This window comes from Condylura cristata, unplaced genomic scaffold (genome assembly GCF_000260355.1).
Source record: "Condylura cristata isolate star-nosed mole 26May11 unplaced genomic scaffold, ConCri1.0 scaffold00036, whole genome shotgun sequence".
In the NCBI taxonomy this organism is placed as follows: Eukaryota; Metazoa; Chordata; class Mammalia; order Eulipotyphla; family Talpidae; genus Condylura; species Condylura cristata.
The window spans coordinates 11,148,562-11,165,142 of NW_004567137.1; the positions used below are offsets into that span (position 1 = coordinate 11,148,562).

The 16,581-nt window shown below is 36.9% G+C and overlaps 1 protein-coding gene across 2 annotated transcripts in view; it reads left to right on the forward strand.

Annotated features, from left to right (window-relative positions):
* EPS8 (epidermal growth factor receptor pathway substrate 8) overlaps nucleotides 1-16,581 on the forward strand; it is a 67,561-nt gene that overhangs the window by 14,600 nt on the left and 36,380 nt on the right. For both annotated transcript variants that reach the window (XM_012732913.1, XM_012732914.1), the window contains exons 6-12: nucleotides 1,613-1,695; nucleotides 2,230-2,366; nucleotides 6,267-6,340; nucleotides 7,563-7,689; nucleotides 8,888-8,976; nucleotides 9,281-9,355; nucleotides 14,572-14,720. In XM_012732913.1, the coding sequence (XP_012588367.1) occupies nucleotides 1,613-1,695; nucleotides 2,230-2,366; nucleotides 6,267-6,340; nucleotides 7,563-7,689; nucleotides 8,888-8,976; nucleotides 9,281-9,355; nucleotides 14,572-14,720 (734 nt within the window). The remainder of the gene's footprint in view (nucleotides 1-1,612; nucleotides 1,696-2,229; nucleotides 2,367-6,266; nucleotides 6,341-7,562; nucleotides 7,690-8,887; nucleotides 8,977-9,280; nucleotides 9,356-14,571; nucleotides 14,721-16,581) is intronic.

Below are 16,581 nucleotides of genomic sequence, written 5' to 3' on the forward strand. Positions count from 1 at the left end.
AAAGTGGCCCTCCCTGGTGGCGCAGTGGGTTAAAGCACAGCACTAAGAAGCTTAAGCCACTTCCGCATGAGTTCGAGCCCTGCCTGCCCCGGAGGTGACCACATGGCGTGGCAGACCTCTCCTGACCCGCCCGCTGCTCCCCTCAGCAGTGTACTTCTTCGATCTGCCTGTTCTGCTCCCCGCTCTGTCTCTGCTGAATCCTCTCACCGTCTGCATGTCTGGCCTGTACCCCAGTTCTATATGAATAAATAAATAAATCTTTAAAAAAAAAGAATCTGGAAAAATTAATAAAAAAAAAAGAATGTAAAAAAGGTTAACAATTAAAAGAAAGTAAAAGTCTCTGAATTTCAGTTTGGGAATAAAAGAGTGAGTTGCTTTATACAACAGGCTATGGTGACGCCAATGGGTCTGAAACAGATTACTGAGCTCCGTTTCGTCCTAACCAGGCACTGCTGTACAGTAACATTCATTTAGTTTTGGGACATGAGCCACATACAATATCTCTGTGTCACTGAAAGGAAAATACCATGACATAAAATGTGGCTTTTGTCATGATACAACATCACTTTGAGTTTTTTGTTTTTGTTTGTTTTAACATTTCTTTAAGGAATTTTGACACAGTACGCCTACCCAAGTCTAGTAAAAATTTTCTTAGAAGTATCACAGCCTCCCTATAAAGTTCAGCATTTCTAGTCATCTTCAGTTTTAATATCCTGCAAAGCAGAAAGCCATCATGTGTGATGCTTGTCATGTCTTCCTGAAACTGGGTTGTCTTGAACAAGGAACACTGTGACCTTACCCAAGCCATCATCCTGTCATTCCTTAGTTTCCTTAGCTACAAAACAAAAAACAGATTAACTTCCCTTTAAGTGTCCTTTCAGCTGTACAACTTTATGGTTATAAAATGAACATTTAATAATCTCTGGCTATAAATAAACTTCATAGCCAAATAAAATAAACCTTGCAGTTAATTTCATATTGGCTCCCAAGAAAATGGAGTCAGATATTCTTTTTGGAAAAGTACCGGCAAAGGTTATCATTTATCATTTACCTGCAGTGACAAAATGATAGTCATCAAAAAGGTTACAGCTTGGCTTTGGGTTCAGCTGATAGTTATAGTGGATTTGTCCTGGACTGGCATAGCTCTGCTGGGACTGGGTGATTTGTTTCAGTGGCTTGTGGGTGCCCATGTATTCTGCGGCTGAGGAAGCGAAGGATTCCACTCTACTGAACTTGCTCCTTCCAGATCCTTCGTGCCTGCACAGAAATTTACCCAGCTACATTTTCAGCATGTCTATCCACTCAGCATTAGCAAATCCTTTTTCTTTGCCTTTGTGCAGGGATAGCTTTATAAAAACAAACAGAAAACTAAAGGAATCTGAATTAAATCATCTTTAAAAATTCTTTAAATTTTTTAATATTATCACCATAATGTTCACATTCTAAAATATATAGGACTCATGTTAGAAAGCAGAGAGCCAATACATACTTTTCTTTTGCGTTGAAGAGACTGATTCAAATAGGAACATAATCCCGCTTTCTATTTTGACCTACATATCAAGAGCAAAAGGTAAGATCTGTAACCTTCCAGATAACTAGTTTTTTATTGCAGGCAAACCTCATTAGTGAGGATATTGAGAGCGCAATCAGTGACTATAAAGGAGGGAAACAGAAGAGGCGGCCCGAGGCTCTGAGGTAAAAACAAGGAGGGAAGGAAAGGGATGGAATTGATTTTTTGTTTGTTTGTTTTTTTGCAACATTTTTGTTCTAAAGATTTAGAAACAGTACTGTGACCAAAGGTGTATCATTGCATTTTATAGATGGCCACCTGTAATCTCCGCCCACTAGCTCTCCGTGTTTGTTAGTACATGTGGGCATCTTTCCTCCATGCTGTCCTCTTTGTCTAGACAAGGGCTTTCCCTACAGGTGGTGTTCCAGGGACTCGGGGAAGATGAGCGGCATTTAAAAGGCAAGGAGCTTCAGGGAGTACCTGAAGGAATATAGGGGTTCATATCCTTTCAAATCAAAGGCCGTCAAGAAAAAGAGTAAATCCTGCTTTAACCTGAATTTATTAAGTTTTTCTATTTTTTTATTCTCTATACATTTACAAGTATATGTAGTATAAAATGATGAGAAAGACCTGATTTACCTCTTGAAAAATGAGTACAGTAGAGTTGGAGAATTAATGTGTTACAGATGGTAAAATTTAATATGCTTGCTTTTTTTAAGGATGATTTCCAAAACGGACCCTGGTATTCCGCCTCCTCCCAGAGCTCCTGCACCCGTCCCCCCTGGAACTGTCACCCAGGTGGACGTCAGAAGTCGGGTGGCAGCCTGGTCTGCATGGGCATCTGACCAAGGGGATAGTGAGTGTTTTACATCTTTATACTCAAAGAGCACTTATTTTGGTTTGTGACAGTGTTCTGACTTTCAGATTCTGATGCTCATTTTTATGAAATTCAGACAAGTCATTAAGATTAGAGACAGAAATTTGATTTGACTAATAATTACTAGGATAGTAATAAAATATACTGTGTGCCAAAGAAGAGACTATCAGGTTGTTTTAAAGATTATACTTCAGGTTCTTACTGTCATGCTACTTTCCTCTTTTGGACAGATTAGCCGTGGTTACCTGGGAAGGATGTTAGGACAGTGGCCGGGCAGTGGAAAAGGCCTACCAGGCATTCTCCATCTGGCTGAACTTTCTAAATGGGCCCTTTGTGTGTGCAGTCATTTAAAAAAAAAAATATGATAGCTCACCTTTACATCATTTTGTGCCTTTTTCCATCTCATTTGTAATCCCCATGGGCTTCCCCTCACCAAATCACCTATGTGCCATCACCATAGTCCAGTGTACCTCCCCGCACCCTAATTTTTGATCCCATTCCCCACTCCACCCACATAAAATGTTTCTGGCATATGGCTGTTCATTATTATTATTACTTTTCCTCCTGGCCCTTTATGCTCCTGCATTGAGTGAAACCATCTAGTATTTTTTTTCTTTCTGGCTTATTTCACTAAGCATGATGATGATCCCTTCCAGCTCCATCCATGTTGCTACAAAAGGCATGAGTTTATCTTTTTGATTGCTGGGTAATATTCCACTGTGTATTTGTACCACATTTTTTAAATCTAGTCATCTATTTTGGGGCATTTAGGTTGATTTCAGGTCTTTCCTATTGTAAATAAAGCAGCAATAAACATGGGGGTACAAGTATCTTTTTCAATCAGTGTTTTTGTGTCTTTTGGGTAGAGACCTAGGAGTGGGATTGCAGGGTCTTAGGGAAGCTCCATGTTTAGCAGTTTGAGGAACCTCCAAACAGTTTTCCATAGTGGTTGTACTAGTTTGCATTCCCACCAACAGTGCAGGAGAGTTCCTTTTCTCCACATCCTCGCCAACATTTGTTGTTGCAAGTTGTTTGAAGATGTGCCATTCTTAACTGGTGTGAGGTGGTATCTCATTGTGGTTTTAATTTGCATCTCCCTTACTACAAGTGATGTTAAACATTTTTTCATATACTTGTTGGCCATCTGCATTTCCTCTTTCGAGAAGTGTCTTTTTAGCTCTTCTGCCCATTTTTTGATGGGGTTGTTTATTTCTGTTGCATTTCATCAGTTCTTGATATGTCATTGTGATCAATCCTTTATCACTAGTGTTGTGTGAGAAATTTTTTTCCCAATCAGTGTGATGCCTTTTTGTTTTTTGTAATGTCTCTTCTGCTGTACAGAAGCTCTTTAACTTGATGTAGCCCCGTCTGTTTATCCTTTCCTTCACTATTGTTACGTTGGGTGCTGTATCTTTAAAGATGTTATTGAGGTGTATATCGTGCAGTGTTTCACCCATCTTTTGTGTGTGCAGTCACTTTACCTTTACTTATGGCATAGAACTGAGTGTGACCTACTATACTTTAGAATATTTTTGAAAATGTGATTTTTTTCTACTGGGATGCATTTCCCAGTCGGTTTGGTTCGATCTCTTCTTTTTTAGGGTGAATAAATTGTGATCAGCAAGTTTGAATTTGATGAATACTCAACATGCCTTTCTCTTTTCTCTCCTGGTTCGAGGAGATCTTGTATCATCGATCCTTTGTCTGACAAAGCTGTAATTATGCAATAGATATGGCAGCATAGTTAAAGGACCTGATTGCCAGCACAGTGACATTGCACCCTGAGTCTGGTAGGTCCAGAGTTGGGCTGCAGAACACACCTAGATCTTCCTGTGTGTATCTGGACAATTTTGTCTATATTTCAGTTCAACCTCACTTGTAAAATGGGGATAATTCATGGGTTGTAGGGAATCTAAAAGCAAATAAAGTGTATTAACAGTACTTGTACACCTAAGCAAGCATAATTGGTGGGGGTTCTCATTTTTTGCCAAATTTGAGCATTTTATTTCCTGAATTGCTTTCCATTTTATTTTGATTTCTCATATCCTGAAAGGTGTTTTCGGAGGCTTACCTGTAAACCGAGCTAGCAAACAGATGAAAGAAAGTAGTCTTTGAAGTGTTTACTTTTCAAAAAAAAAAAAAAAAAAAAAAAAAAAAAACAGAATCATTATTTACTTTTATGGAAGTTTCTGTTTTTAGGGACTTTATAAATTCCTAGTGATCCATTTTATAAAAATTTGTGTTTAAAAAACAAATTAGGAGTTCACGATAGTTTTTTCTACATTTTGTCTATTTAGGTGTGGTGTTCTTGCTGCTATTAACTGCTTTAGTGAAGAGGATGTGGGTTATATTTTGAGAACCTTCAAAATGTTCTTAAGGTGGAGGAAGGATAAGACACCTCAAGTTGACAGACATGAATAAACTTGTAAAAATGTACTGAGCAATGTATCACAACAAAAAGAAAATTTATTTCAGGGTTGTCTGCACTCTTTAGAAGATTTTGTCTGAAATACACTCTTCTATTAAAGTTTTGGGGAAATAGGTTTTTAGAACTTCTAATTTAGTACCAGGCCAAACTGAATGCAGGCCACTTTTAAGTTGGGAAGCATCTTAAGAGGAGGATCTTACTACTTTGTCTGAAGGGACCTGCTGAACAAGTCCTTTGTCCTTGCTGGGGCTGCACGCAGTTCCCCAGGTGTCCCTGTAGAATGATGGAAGTGGGAGCCCTACAGGTGCCACATGCCATGAGAAAGCTACAGTAGTGCCACATCTCTCCCTCACCTGTCCCAGTGTAATGTTCTGGCACCCATCTGGAAGTCTCAAGAGCTATATTTCAAGCGCAACTTAATGCTTTCTGCAGTACTATATAATGAAGCTAGCAGCTAATCTTGTGTAAAACAGCAGCTAACTGGCAAAATTTCAAATATATAAACTTTAATTATACTAAAGTGCTTAATAGTCACTAATTAAGTTACATAAGACCCTGCGATGTCTTGTGTCCTCTTTGGCAAGTCCATTTACCGGTCAGGTTAGGCCTAGAGGACATGTCGCCATGCAGGCTTCAGTATGTTTTTGTGCCGTCTTTATTGGACATCTTGAGACATGGCGGTGTATCATGAGTTTTATGTATTTCTATTTGTGGTGGTGCATTTCTCCTGTCCACCCATTCATTTTTCTTTCATCTACTGTGAAATCTTTGTACAACTCTCTGTCTGAAAGGAGGGCTTACTGAATTGTGCCAGAAAAGGCTTCATGATAATGACCTCATGATTCACATCCTGCTCGAGTCAACTGAGCTAACTTTATCATTGGAATGCTGTTAAGACATTTTATTCTTTAATTTTCAAATCCTGTGGCTATTTAAAGCATATGACTTAAAATTAATAAGCCCAACATTGTGGGTTGTTAGCTTAATTAGGACTAGAATTTTAGCAAGCACTTTAATATTAGACTCCTCAAAGCTGTGTTGTAATCAGACTGTTGGAAGGTACCAACCTGAGTTGCTCTGTTGCATAGAACTTCACTGGTTACATTTTATGAAATAGGTACTGAATGATGGTTTTTATTTCTTTCTTGGGTAGGAAGCACAGGGTGCAAAAATAGGGTTAGTTCTACAGGCAGCTGACAGTGAGAAGAGGGAGAATGGAGTAAATTGGCATCACGGGTGGGGAAGGCAGTGTGCATCCCTGAACAGCTGCGTCTGCCAGAGGTGCAGAGACGTAGAAGTTTTCCTGGATAAGCACAGTACTGATGGTGTAGCCAGTGAAGCTGCCCTTTCTGCATACGGCGCTCCTTTTTAGTCAGTTATAATGTTTAATTACCTGCATATGACTATTACCTAAGCAAAGGTTGGGAGGCTGATGATCCTCTTTTCTTTAGTTGAGAAATCCAGGCAGTATCATGAGCAGGAAGAAACACCTGAAATGATGGCAGCCCGAGTCGACAGAGACGTGGTAAGAACGTTCAAGGTCATTGACCTTGTTTATAAAAAGGAAAAATGCATATCCACAAGGAAAATGAAGTTGATTATTTTTAAAGAAAGATGCTTTATGGAAACTCTTTTCTTTTTTCCAATGTTGGTGTGGCCTTTGAATTATGTTTTTTTCTGAATATATTTGCCTTTTTACAATATTTAAGGAGTAGACTTGGGCCATGACAAAAGAACTAGCATATTACTATTTATTAAATAATTGAAACTGAATTAGCAGATTTCAGGCATTTTTATTTTCTCATGTTTATATTTCATAATTGAAATATCTTTTTTAGTATGTCTCCCTGGAATTTATTAGGCAAATTTTATAATGCCCAAAAGATAAAACTTAAGTGGTATTTTTAAAGGCTAATGCTGTTTTTGTTATTTTCCCATAATAATTTACTTACAGCGAGACAGTACTCTGTGATTTAATCACAAAATATGTCAGCTAATTACTTTTATCATATATAAATGTTTTCAGCTTATTTGGAAACGAGCAATTTGAAGTTCAGAATTTACTTTTTATATACACTGTTAATTAAAAGTTGATTTTAACCCAGTGCCTGGTCTTAATTAGAAGAATGCCAAGTTTCCTAACTGTTGGAGAAAATCAGTTAACACTGTGATGTATGAGGTAACAAAAATTGATCTGATGATCAAAAGCATAGTTTATTATTAGTTCTGTTTTACAATGTAGAATAGCTATACCTCTTATTTATACCTATTGTAGATACCTATTGTGTTTATCCAACAGTCACAACATTCTATGTACCTTCAGTTCTATGAAGTATTATTGTCACCTTATTAGATTAATTGACACCGTATTAGAAAAATAAAAATGCTCCATGCTCTTTTAATAAAATGGTTCTTTGCTTTTTCTTTCACCCTTCCCCCAGTCTGTGTGGGAGAATACTATGAGAAAATTAGAGTAATTAAAAATAACTCTGATTCTGAAGAGATGCTGTGAGTGCTTTCTTAATGGCATTGAAATAAAAGCACAATTAAGCTAAAGAAAAATGTAAATGCCAGATTTTAGCCACAAGTACATTTAGTTCAATTCTGTCAGAATTAGTGATAACTTGAAATTTGCATGTGGGAGATTTTTTTTTTCTTTAACTGTATTTTTCTTTACTAACTTGCAGAATACAACCCATGCAAAATAGTTTTTGCTCTATATGTTATTTTGTATTTTCTAATTTCAGCAAATCTTAAATCACATTTTGGATGACATTGAATTTTTTATCACAAAACTGCAAAAAGCAGCTGAAGCATTTTCTGAGCTTTCTAAAAGGAAGAAAACTAAAAAAGGTAAAAAGAAAGGACCAGGAGGTGAGTTGGATTTTATTTTATTTTTATCTTACATATAGACTGTTCCGAACTTGAATGCTAGGTGGAATTTCGGCTGAAGTCTAATGATAGTGCACTAGTGTTTCTTTTTTGGGTGCTGAAAAAGTCCCAGGGATTCAGGAAGAGACTAAGTGGAGTCCGGGGAAGATTCTATTTGGGTTTTAAGTTATCTACACTAAATGAAGACTTTGGGATATGTCACTGGAGTCAGCAGTCTTTGGGGCTCAGCCAGTGGTCTTCTGTGTATCATTGTCATTAGTGACTGTAAATTTAACATCCATGTATATAAAGTCACAACTCTTCTTGTATTTTATTGTGAATTTAGGACTCCATTATTTTGTTAAATAAAGGGATTGAATTTTCTCATACACATAATTCAAAATGTCAGTCGATTTGAAATTTTTGTCACAAAACTGTATTAACAGTACATTCGAGTCATATGTAAGTGATTTTGAAGTATACTGTAGCTGAGCTATAACCAGTCTGTGCTTCACCACTTTTTTACCTTGCTTTCTAGGTAGTCTCAAGGCTCTAGTCTTTCATTCTGTGAAGACTGTTTTCCGAAGTCTCTCATGTCATCACACCTTTCATCTACTATATTGCTTTAAGTCCTCTCCTCATTTTGACAGTCAGAGTCACCCACAGTGTAACCTTGGGCTGCTTTTCCACTCTCATGTTTCTCTGCCTTAGTATTGTTTTATTGACATGCAATTTCTTCCTCCATATTTTGCTAAGTTTTTCTTACCAACCCACACTGAGCCAAACCTTTGAACTCCCATCTTCAAATCTGCTTTCCCCAAATTAACTAGCTATATAATCTCCCCCACTGCATTAAGCATATACCTGTGTTACTTTCTTGATTCATGTCTACTAGATCTTAAGGCCCTCAAAGAGCAGGGCTTGCAACTTATACATTTTAATAGTCTTCAAAATGGTAAATGCAGTAAGTGACACAGAAAGCCCACAATGTAAATGTGTGGAATTTAATAGTGACAGAGGAATATGGGTCAAATGTTGTGCCATCATATTTGCGTCAAACTGTGTAGGTGTGTAGGGCAGCTACACATCATGATTTCTAGTGTGGTCTTCAAACTTTATGGACATAAATGTGTTTTTTTCTTAATTTAGTACTTTTTTCTTAGAACTTTGTTCTCATGGACCCTCCCATTTATTTCACTAGAGGGTGTTTTAACGCTGCGAGCAAAACCCCCATCTCCCGATGAATTTGTTGACTGCCTCCAAAAATTTAAACATGGATTTAACCTTTTGGTATGTGAAATTTATTTATATAGAATTAAACAAGTAAAAGAGATGAAACTCTAATGAGGCTATTTGTTAAATGAGATTGTTCTTGTGAATTTGTTATATTTCTGTTTTGATTTGCTTTTAGTTAGGCCAGTTATAAAATATATACATCTAAGGGATTATAATTTTTAAAATGAAAATTTTCCCATTTAATTAATATACTAGAAGTGAAGCTAATAGGGAAGAACTCCTGAATCAAGAGTGAACCTTTTTGATTGTCTTTTGCTCAGTTCTGTCACAGTAATATATTTGTGTATAAATGTTACAGGCCAAATTGAAGTCTCATATCCAGAACCCTAGTGCTGAAGAGTTGGTTCATTTTCTCTTTACTCCATTAAATATGGTAAGAGTTGATTAATTTTAGAAAATATTCTTAGTCTTTTTTAGCTTCAAGTGTATGTCTGATGGACTAAATAGTTTTTCATCACTACCTTGCATGGGTATTATTTTTCTGTCATCTATGTAAATACTAAATGTGTGAAATTTAAATAGTTGAAAGAACTTTTAAACATCTTAATCTTTTTATACCCCCAAAATCTGATGTCTCTGAAAGAGCTAGGAAATGAAATGAAAAGATGAAGTCTCTCTAGTGTTCTAATATGTACAGTAGTATATAATGTACAGCATCTTAGATAATACAGATTTTTTTTTCTTTCTCACAGAATAGTCTTCAGTAGTCTAATGCTAGGTGAATGGCTCTTCTCTAGGAATTTATTCAGAGACGTAGGTAATTTTCATTGAGGTATCTTTCTGTTTTTTGAGCTGAGATTCTGTCTTTTATTTATTTGACAGTTACTAATTGAGAACCTCCCCTGGGTTTGGTGTTATTTGTAACTGGTCAAGAATAAAGCAGACAAAAGTCTTACCCTTTTGGAACTTATTTTTTGTGGTGGAGTGGCAGTCATAACCAAAGTAAATATATAAATAATACAGTTTGCTAGAAATTTTATATGGAAAATTACAGCAGGGAAGGAGTTCTCTGTTACAGTGTGTGTGCATGCATGTGTGTATGTGTGTATGGTGGAGTATTCCACTTTTTAATAGGGTTGGTTAATTAAACTGCTAGCTAAGGTGTCATCTGGGCAAATAAAGATAGGATTTCTGAAGGAGGATAATTCCAGACAATCAAGAGCTAAGGTAAATACTCCAAGATAGTACCATTCATGTCATGTTTTTGGAATAAACAACTATTTTGATTTGAATGGAATGAGAGGGGAGATCTTGACCAGGAGATAGTCCATGTAAATAAGCAGAATCATGCCATGTTTGTCCATAAAGATGATGGTGACACTGAAACGCTGGGAGGATTTTTGCCAGATTGTTCTGGCAATGTGTAGACATTTAGGTAAGAAGTAACAAGGGACTATTAACTATACTCCATATGGGGATTATGGTGCTTAGACCAGGTAGCCTGGAGGTAGTGAGAAATCTGGTTCTGATTATAAGCTGTAGAACAAGTAAATTTTCCTGGTTCTTGATGTGCAAGAATCAAGGATATCTGTAAAGTTTTTGACCTAGGACTGAACTAATTACTAACTGAGATGAAAAAGACTGTTGGTAAAAATGAGAAAGATAAGGAATTAATTTTTAGACCTGTCAAAACCTATCTATAAATAGATGGAAAATTTGAATTGTTGATGTGTATGGAAAAATAAGACAGAAGTAGACATTTGAGGACTCTGATGCTATGAAGAATGACTAAAGAGGAGGAGCAAGTGCTGGTTGAGCTTTGGGCAACTTCATTGTTAGAATGGGAAAAATCAGCAAAGAAGTGAGGAGAAGAAAAACAAAATTCTCATATACTGGAAACCAAATGAAAAAAGTTTCCAGTAATGGGCCCTCCCTGGTGGTGCAGCGGGTTAAAGCACTGCACTAAGAAGCTTAAGCCAATTCCGCATGAGTTCGATCCCCACCTGCCCCGAGGAGATCTACATGGCGTGGCAGACCTCTCCTGACCCGCCGCTGCTCCCCTCAGCAGTGTACTTCGTTGATCTGCCTGTTCTGCTCCCCACTCTGTTCCTGATGAATTCTCTCACCCTCCGCATCTCTGGCCTGTGCCCCAGTTCTGTATGAATAAATAAATCTTTAAAAAAAAAAGTTTCCAGTAATAATTGAAAAAGTTTCAGATATCTCCAGTAGAAGCTGATCAAAGTCAAAGAAAGTCTAGAGAAACACTTGTCTTTTGACTCCAGCTGTACATAGACTATTAGACTATTTCTACCTTTATCCAGTTAACCTGAACTTCTTCATGCCATCTCACAGCACACCGAAGAAATGTAATCCTCTTTCTTATTGGCTTTATCTTAGGGGCTTCTCTGCCTAGGAGGGAGCAGCGGAGTCTAGACTTTGTGTACTATAAGCAGTTCTTAGCATGTTGCTACATGCCAACACAGTGGTCTGTACTTAATACAATTTACCCCCCCAAAAAAAAACCTCTTCTTGTACATGTATATTTTTACATAGGGTATAATTTTTGAAACTAACAGAGTGGTATGTTATGAGCAAATCTTTCATGAACTGGACGTTGTTCTGACACAACTGGCATAACCATTTATTATGAAAGAACACACAAATGAAGACACAGGTCTTCCTTTTTTATATTTTTCAATGCTCAGGTATGTCTTTTCTTTTTACATGTAATAAAATAGGTACAGTTCATATTTCTTACATGTACAAATAGTATAATAATGATTTTTCACCAATCTGACAGTCTGTGTAACCATCTTGTCCTGTAGGACAGCTGGGGAAATTAGCTGCAATATAAATTAAGAGTACAGAAAGAAAAGTGCTGGGCTGTGGGGAAAGTATGACAGCAGAAAGCAGGTTGGAACAAATACTAGCTTTACACGCAGATGCATCCCAGAAGAGGGAAGATTTCCCTCTTCTACAATTCCACAGTTTGATAGGTCCTTTCCCATTTTGTGGAGGAGGCAAGTGAGAGAAGGGTGGACCGAAGGCATAATCTCTTCCCTTTAAGTATTTCCAGGATGGCAGAGTTTCCTATCTTCTGTAGGATGTGTGGTGTGCTGTGAGTGGCTGTCCTGCGGAACTGTCTGTAAAGACCGCTTTGTAGAGTGAACATGGCAGAAATGATCACTGTGACTGGGTATCAGATCTGTGATATAATTTAAGAATAAGAATAACTACAGGATACAGATAAATTTGACTTTGATTTAGAGCTTAAGAAGACTGTGACTGTTAAGTTCATTAATAAATATTAATTTTCTAGCAAAAATGAGCAAATTTAGTACTTCTCATATGTTTTAAATAAATATAAAAAATAAATGGAAGAGCCCCCACATAACAAAAAGGAGAAAAGGATAAATCTCATCTTTTTGTCTAGTGTGACACTACACAGACTTTTTTCAATTTGACTTCCAGCGTGTGAGAATCTTGTTTTTCTTCTCCTCACTTACTAAATCTTTTCCAATTTCTTTGCTGATTTTTCTCATTCTCTTAACACTAAAGTTGCCCAGGTCTGAACCACTACTTGTTCTTCCTCCTGAAGTAAAATAAATGAATATTGGTTTATAGGTATCAGAAAGGAACATTGTAAGCATGAATGAAAGAACTGCACAAATAGAGATTTGAAGATAATAGTCCAAGATTTGTTGGTAATTTATGAGTGCTTTCATATTTTGTTGCTACATATAGTCCATCAATTTCTAAAGGGCTATTGTTGAGTAATTGTTGCTTTATAAACTCTTAAAAATTAGGTCAAGGCCATTATATGCAAGAAATGAGTACTAACTCATTAACATCTTTAATTTTTCATGAATATATATGTTACTCTCTGTGAGTATTAGGAAGGATTGTTAACAAAGCAGTTTGCCATTACCTCATTCTAGTTACTCTCTTTCAAGGCTCCTAAGTCAATATATAATCAGGACATAGGGTAGGGCTATAAAATAATGAGACTAGTTTTTCTCACGTACAAAAACTAGTTTTGGTGACAACTGTGATTAATTTCTTCTCAAAAATGACTCATTATTAGTGGTCACCTCAATCATAGTATTTCTGTTGCTCCATTTAATGATCCACCTACCACACCTTGATATTTGACTTGTGCAAAAGAGATGGGAAGGCACTTTATTTAGAGCCTGCTGCAGACCTGATGAAACTTTGTGTCTTTGAGCTTCAGCATGTACACACAAGCACAGAGGCAGTACACATGAGAGCACAATCGTGCTCTTGAGAGGAATTGTGCCCCTAGCTTCTTAGTTTTCTTTTATTTCATTCCCATTTTCCTCTGTCAAACCAAATACTTCAATATGGCTCTCTGCCTTTTCTTTACTTTCATACATTATTTCTCATGGGCACTCTAACATACTCAGTGGAAGAGCTGACAGGGTTTAGAAGTAAAAAATTCAGTACAAGGGCAGGGAGGATAAGGTTGCTAAGAATCAACCTACCTCCCTTACTTTTAATTTTCTCTTTCGTTTATTCTAATTCATCTCCCTAAAAAACACTATGCTTTCTGCAGTCCATAATCAAATGAGTCTTGGTGTAAATTTTTAAGAAACAACGTCAGAAAAAGTAAGTCAGAAGTTCTAATGTGCTGTGCTATAATATGCATCAACTCTTTTGTGGATATGGGTGGCTGTTCACTGTCACACACTGGGCTTAAGAAATTCCCCCACAAGATCTGGTACCTGAACAAGAGATATGAATGATGAGGAAGGACTTTCTGGGGAACTGGGAAATGGTTTTTGCTTGTACACAGAGGCATAACCAGCATAGCAGCCTTGGAACACCTGAGTGATGGGAGAGAAATTGACTCTTCGTCTGGAGCCATGCCTAAATGCCCTTTCTTTTTTGGGCCATATTTCTGGGAAGGTGAGATTTTTATAAAAGGGCTCTGGTTTCTGTTCTAGGAGATAACTACCACTCTTTAGCCAAGAAGTAGCTCCTAAAAAGTCATTTTGGAGCAACTTTTGTACATCTTGCTATCATCACTTTATCAGAGAGTTGCACCTGTTTGTTTTTGTTCTTCATTAAAGTATCCATTTTAAATCAGGATAATTTCCTGGAATTCTGGGTGGGGGAGATGCCATAAATTCAGACTGCCAGTTTCTATTCTTCATCTTTCTCTCTAGATTCTTATTTCTGAACATCTTTATTAGCACAGTTATAGACAATTAAGTTGAACTTTGTTGCTCTTTTTAGTATTCATGTCTTTAGCCATGTTTTTCAAGGTTAGTATAATAGATTTGCCTGTAGAGATAGATACATTTTATTTTTAAAGTTAAAAATAAGCAGAGGTAGTTAAAATGCCTGACTTAGAATTCTCTGCATACTCATTATTTTCCAGGAAAAGTACAGTCAAATGCTGCCAATAGACAGATGCTGTGAAAGTTGGTAAACTGTTAACTTTTCATTTCATATTAGGTTCCTCTGGGCTGCACAGTTTGATTTACCAGCTGTTCTTCATTTAGTAATGAATTGTAGACATCAAAGTTTAATTTGAGTATATGAAAGAGTGCTTGTTTTCAGCATGGGTTTTCCTATACAAATTTTGCAGATGTACAGATAATCACTATCTTCGTGCTGTCATTTCAGGTGGTGCAGGCAACTGGGGGTCATGAACTGGCCAGTTCTGTCCTCAGCCCCCTCTTCACTAAGGATACAATTGATTTCTTGCACTATACTGTCAATAACGATGAAAGGCAGCTGTGGATGTCACTGGGAGACCCTTGGAAGAAAGTCAGGTAAACATATATGAGTTTAGCTTTCAATGCCTATGATATTGTAAGGATTGTTATTTATTGCATAGGTCTAATAAGACATTTGCTTAGTTTTCTATAGATGACATTTTAGTTGAAGATGGAGAAAGCCTAAACCCTTAACAACTTGGAATCCTAATGGAGGGAACAGCAGTGTATGCAGTATAAGGCTTAAGTACCGTAGGAGTCACTCATAAACAAAATGCTCTTTACTTGAGAAGGGGCAACTATCAGGAAGAGATTCAGAGAGCAGGGTTAGTTTTCAAAAAAGAACTGGCATTTAAAATCAAGAGATAATAAATCTCTATACACACACATACATATACATACACACACATACATATACATACACACATATATCCATGTGTGTGTGTATGTGTAGAAGATAGAGACATGCAGTGTTTCCTAGGCTCTCTTTCACTCACTTTACATACAGTTATTATCCATTTAGCATATCTACAGATAAGGAAGCTGAAGTATAGAGAAGTTATTTGTCCAAAGCCACATAACTTATAAATTACAAAAACTGGAATTTGAACCCAGGCAAAGTCCATGTTCATAATCACATCAGTGCTTTCGAGAAGTCAGTCTGGTAGTGAGTCTAGTGATGTCAGAGCAAAAATAACTAGAGGCAGGGAGGGTCCTTGGAATGATAATGCTATAAGTGAAGTTCTGTATAAATCTATATTCTTTGGAACTAAACAGTGGTAGTGGGAATAGAAAGGAAAGTAATTTATTTTAGCATTGCATCTTGTCAGTAAAGAGAGAGTGGGAGCATTGTGGTGTTAATGTCTGCTGAACAAGTCAAGTTATTAAAAAAAAAAAGACTTCACATTTCATGACAATGAAAAGGAATTTTTACTTTCCTCAGTTTTCCAAATATTTTTCTCTACTTAGAGTAAACCACTCAGTAGGATCACTTCAGAGTCGTTCTCTTCCTAGCTTTTGATTGGGCTAGCCTAAAAGTAATGGGCCTGTTCATGTTTTTCTTGCTACTTTCCTTTACTTCAAACACACATAAGCCATTTTTACTTACATTTTGGACTTCGGCAATAGCTTGTGTTTTAACATAGTCAACATATTGAATGGCTTTCCAAGAATTAAATTCTTTTTTTTTTTTAAAGATTTATTTTTTATTCATACAGAACTGGGGTACAGGCCAGAGATGCGGAGGACGAGAGGCTTCACCAGAGACAGAGTGGGGAGCAGAACAGGCAGATCGACGAAGTACACTGCTGAGGGGAGCAGCGGGCGGGTCAGGAGAGGTCGCCACTCCATGTGGTCACCTCCGGGGCAGGCGGGGATCGAACTCATGTGCAAGTGGCTTTAGCTTCTTAGTGCAGTGCTTTAACCCGCTGCGCCACCAGGGAGGGCCAGAATTAAATTCTTTAAAAATACTATAGTTTATCTTTTACATTGAAAAGCTATAGTTTATCTTTTACATTGTTTAAATTTATTCAATTACATTATTTATATGTAATATTATATCATACTATCTATATATCATTTAAAGATTGGCTTTAGATTTCTTAAATGTATCAGGTTTGTGTAGGTAATGATTTCTATATAAGCATAGGTTTGATCTATGCTTTTTCTCATGTCTTATACTACAAAAATACCTTAAACCTTCATATTTCTTTGCTTTGGGCCCTATAGCAAAATGAGAAAGTGAAGAACCTTTGGAAAAATTTGATAAAAAAATATTGTTAGCTTTTGACATGTGTAAACAGTCACTTCAACCTTGTTACCAGCAGTTAAGTGGTGAGGGCGGGAGAAAGCATTCAGAAGACAAAGGATGATATTTTGTTTTTACTTTATTTGCACATTGGGTCCCCTGGCCCCCCCC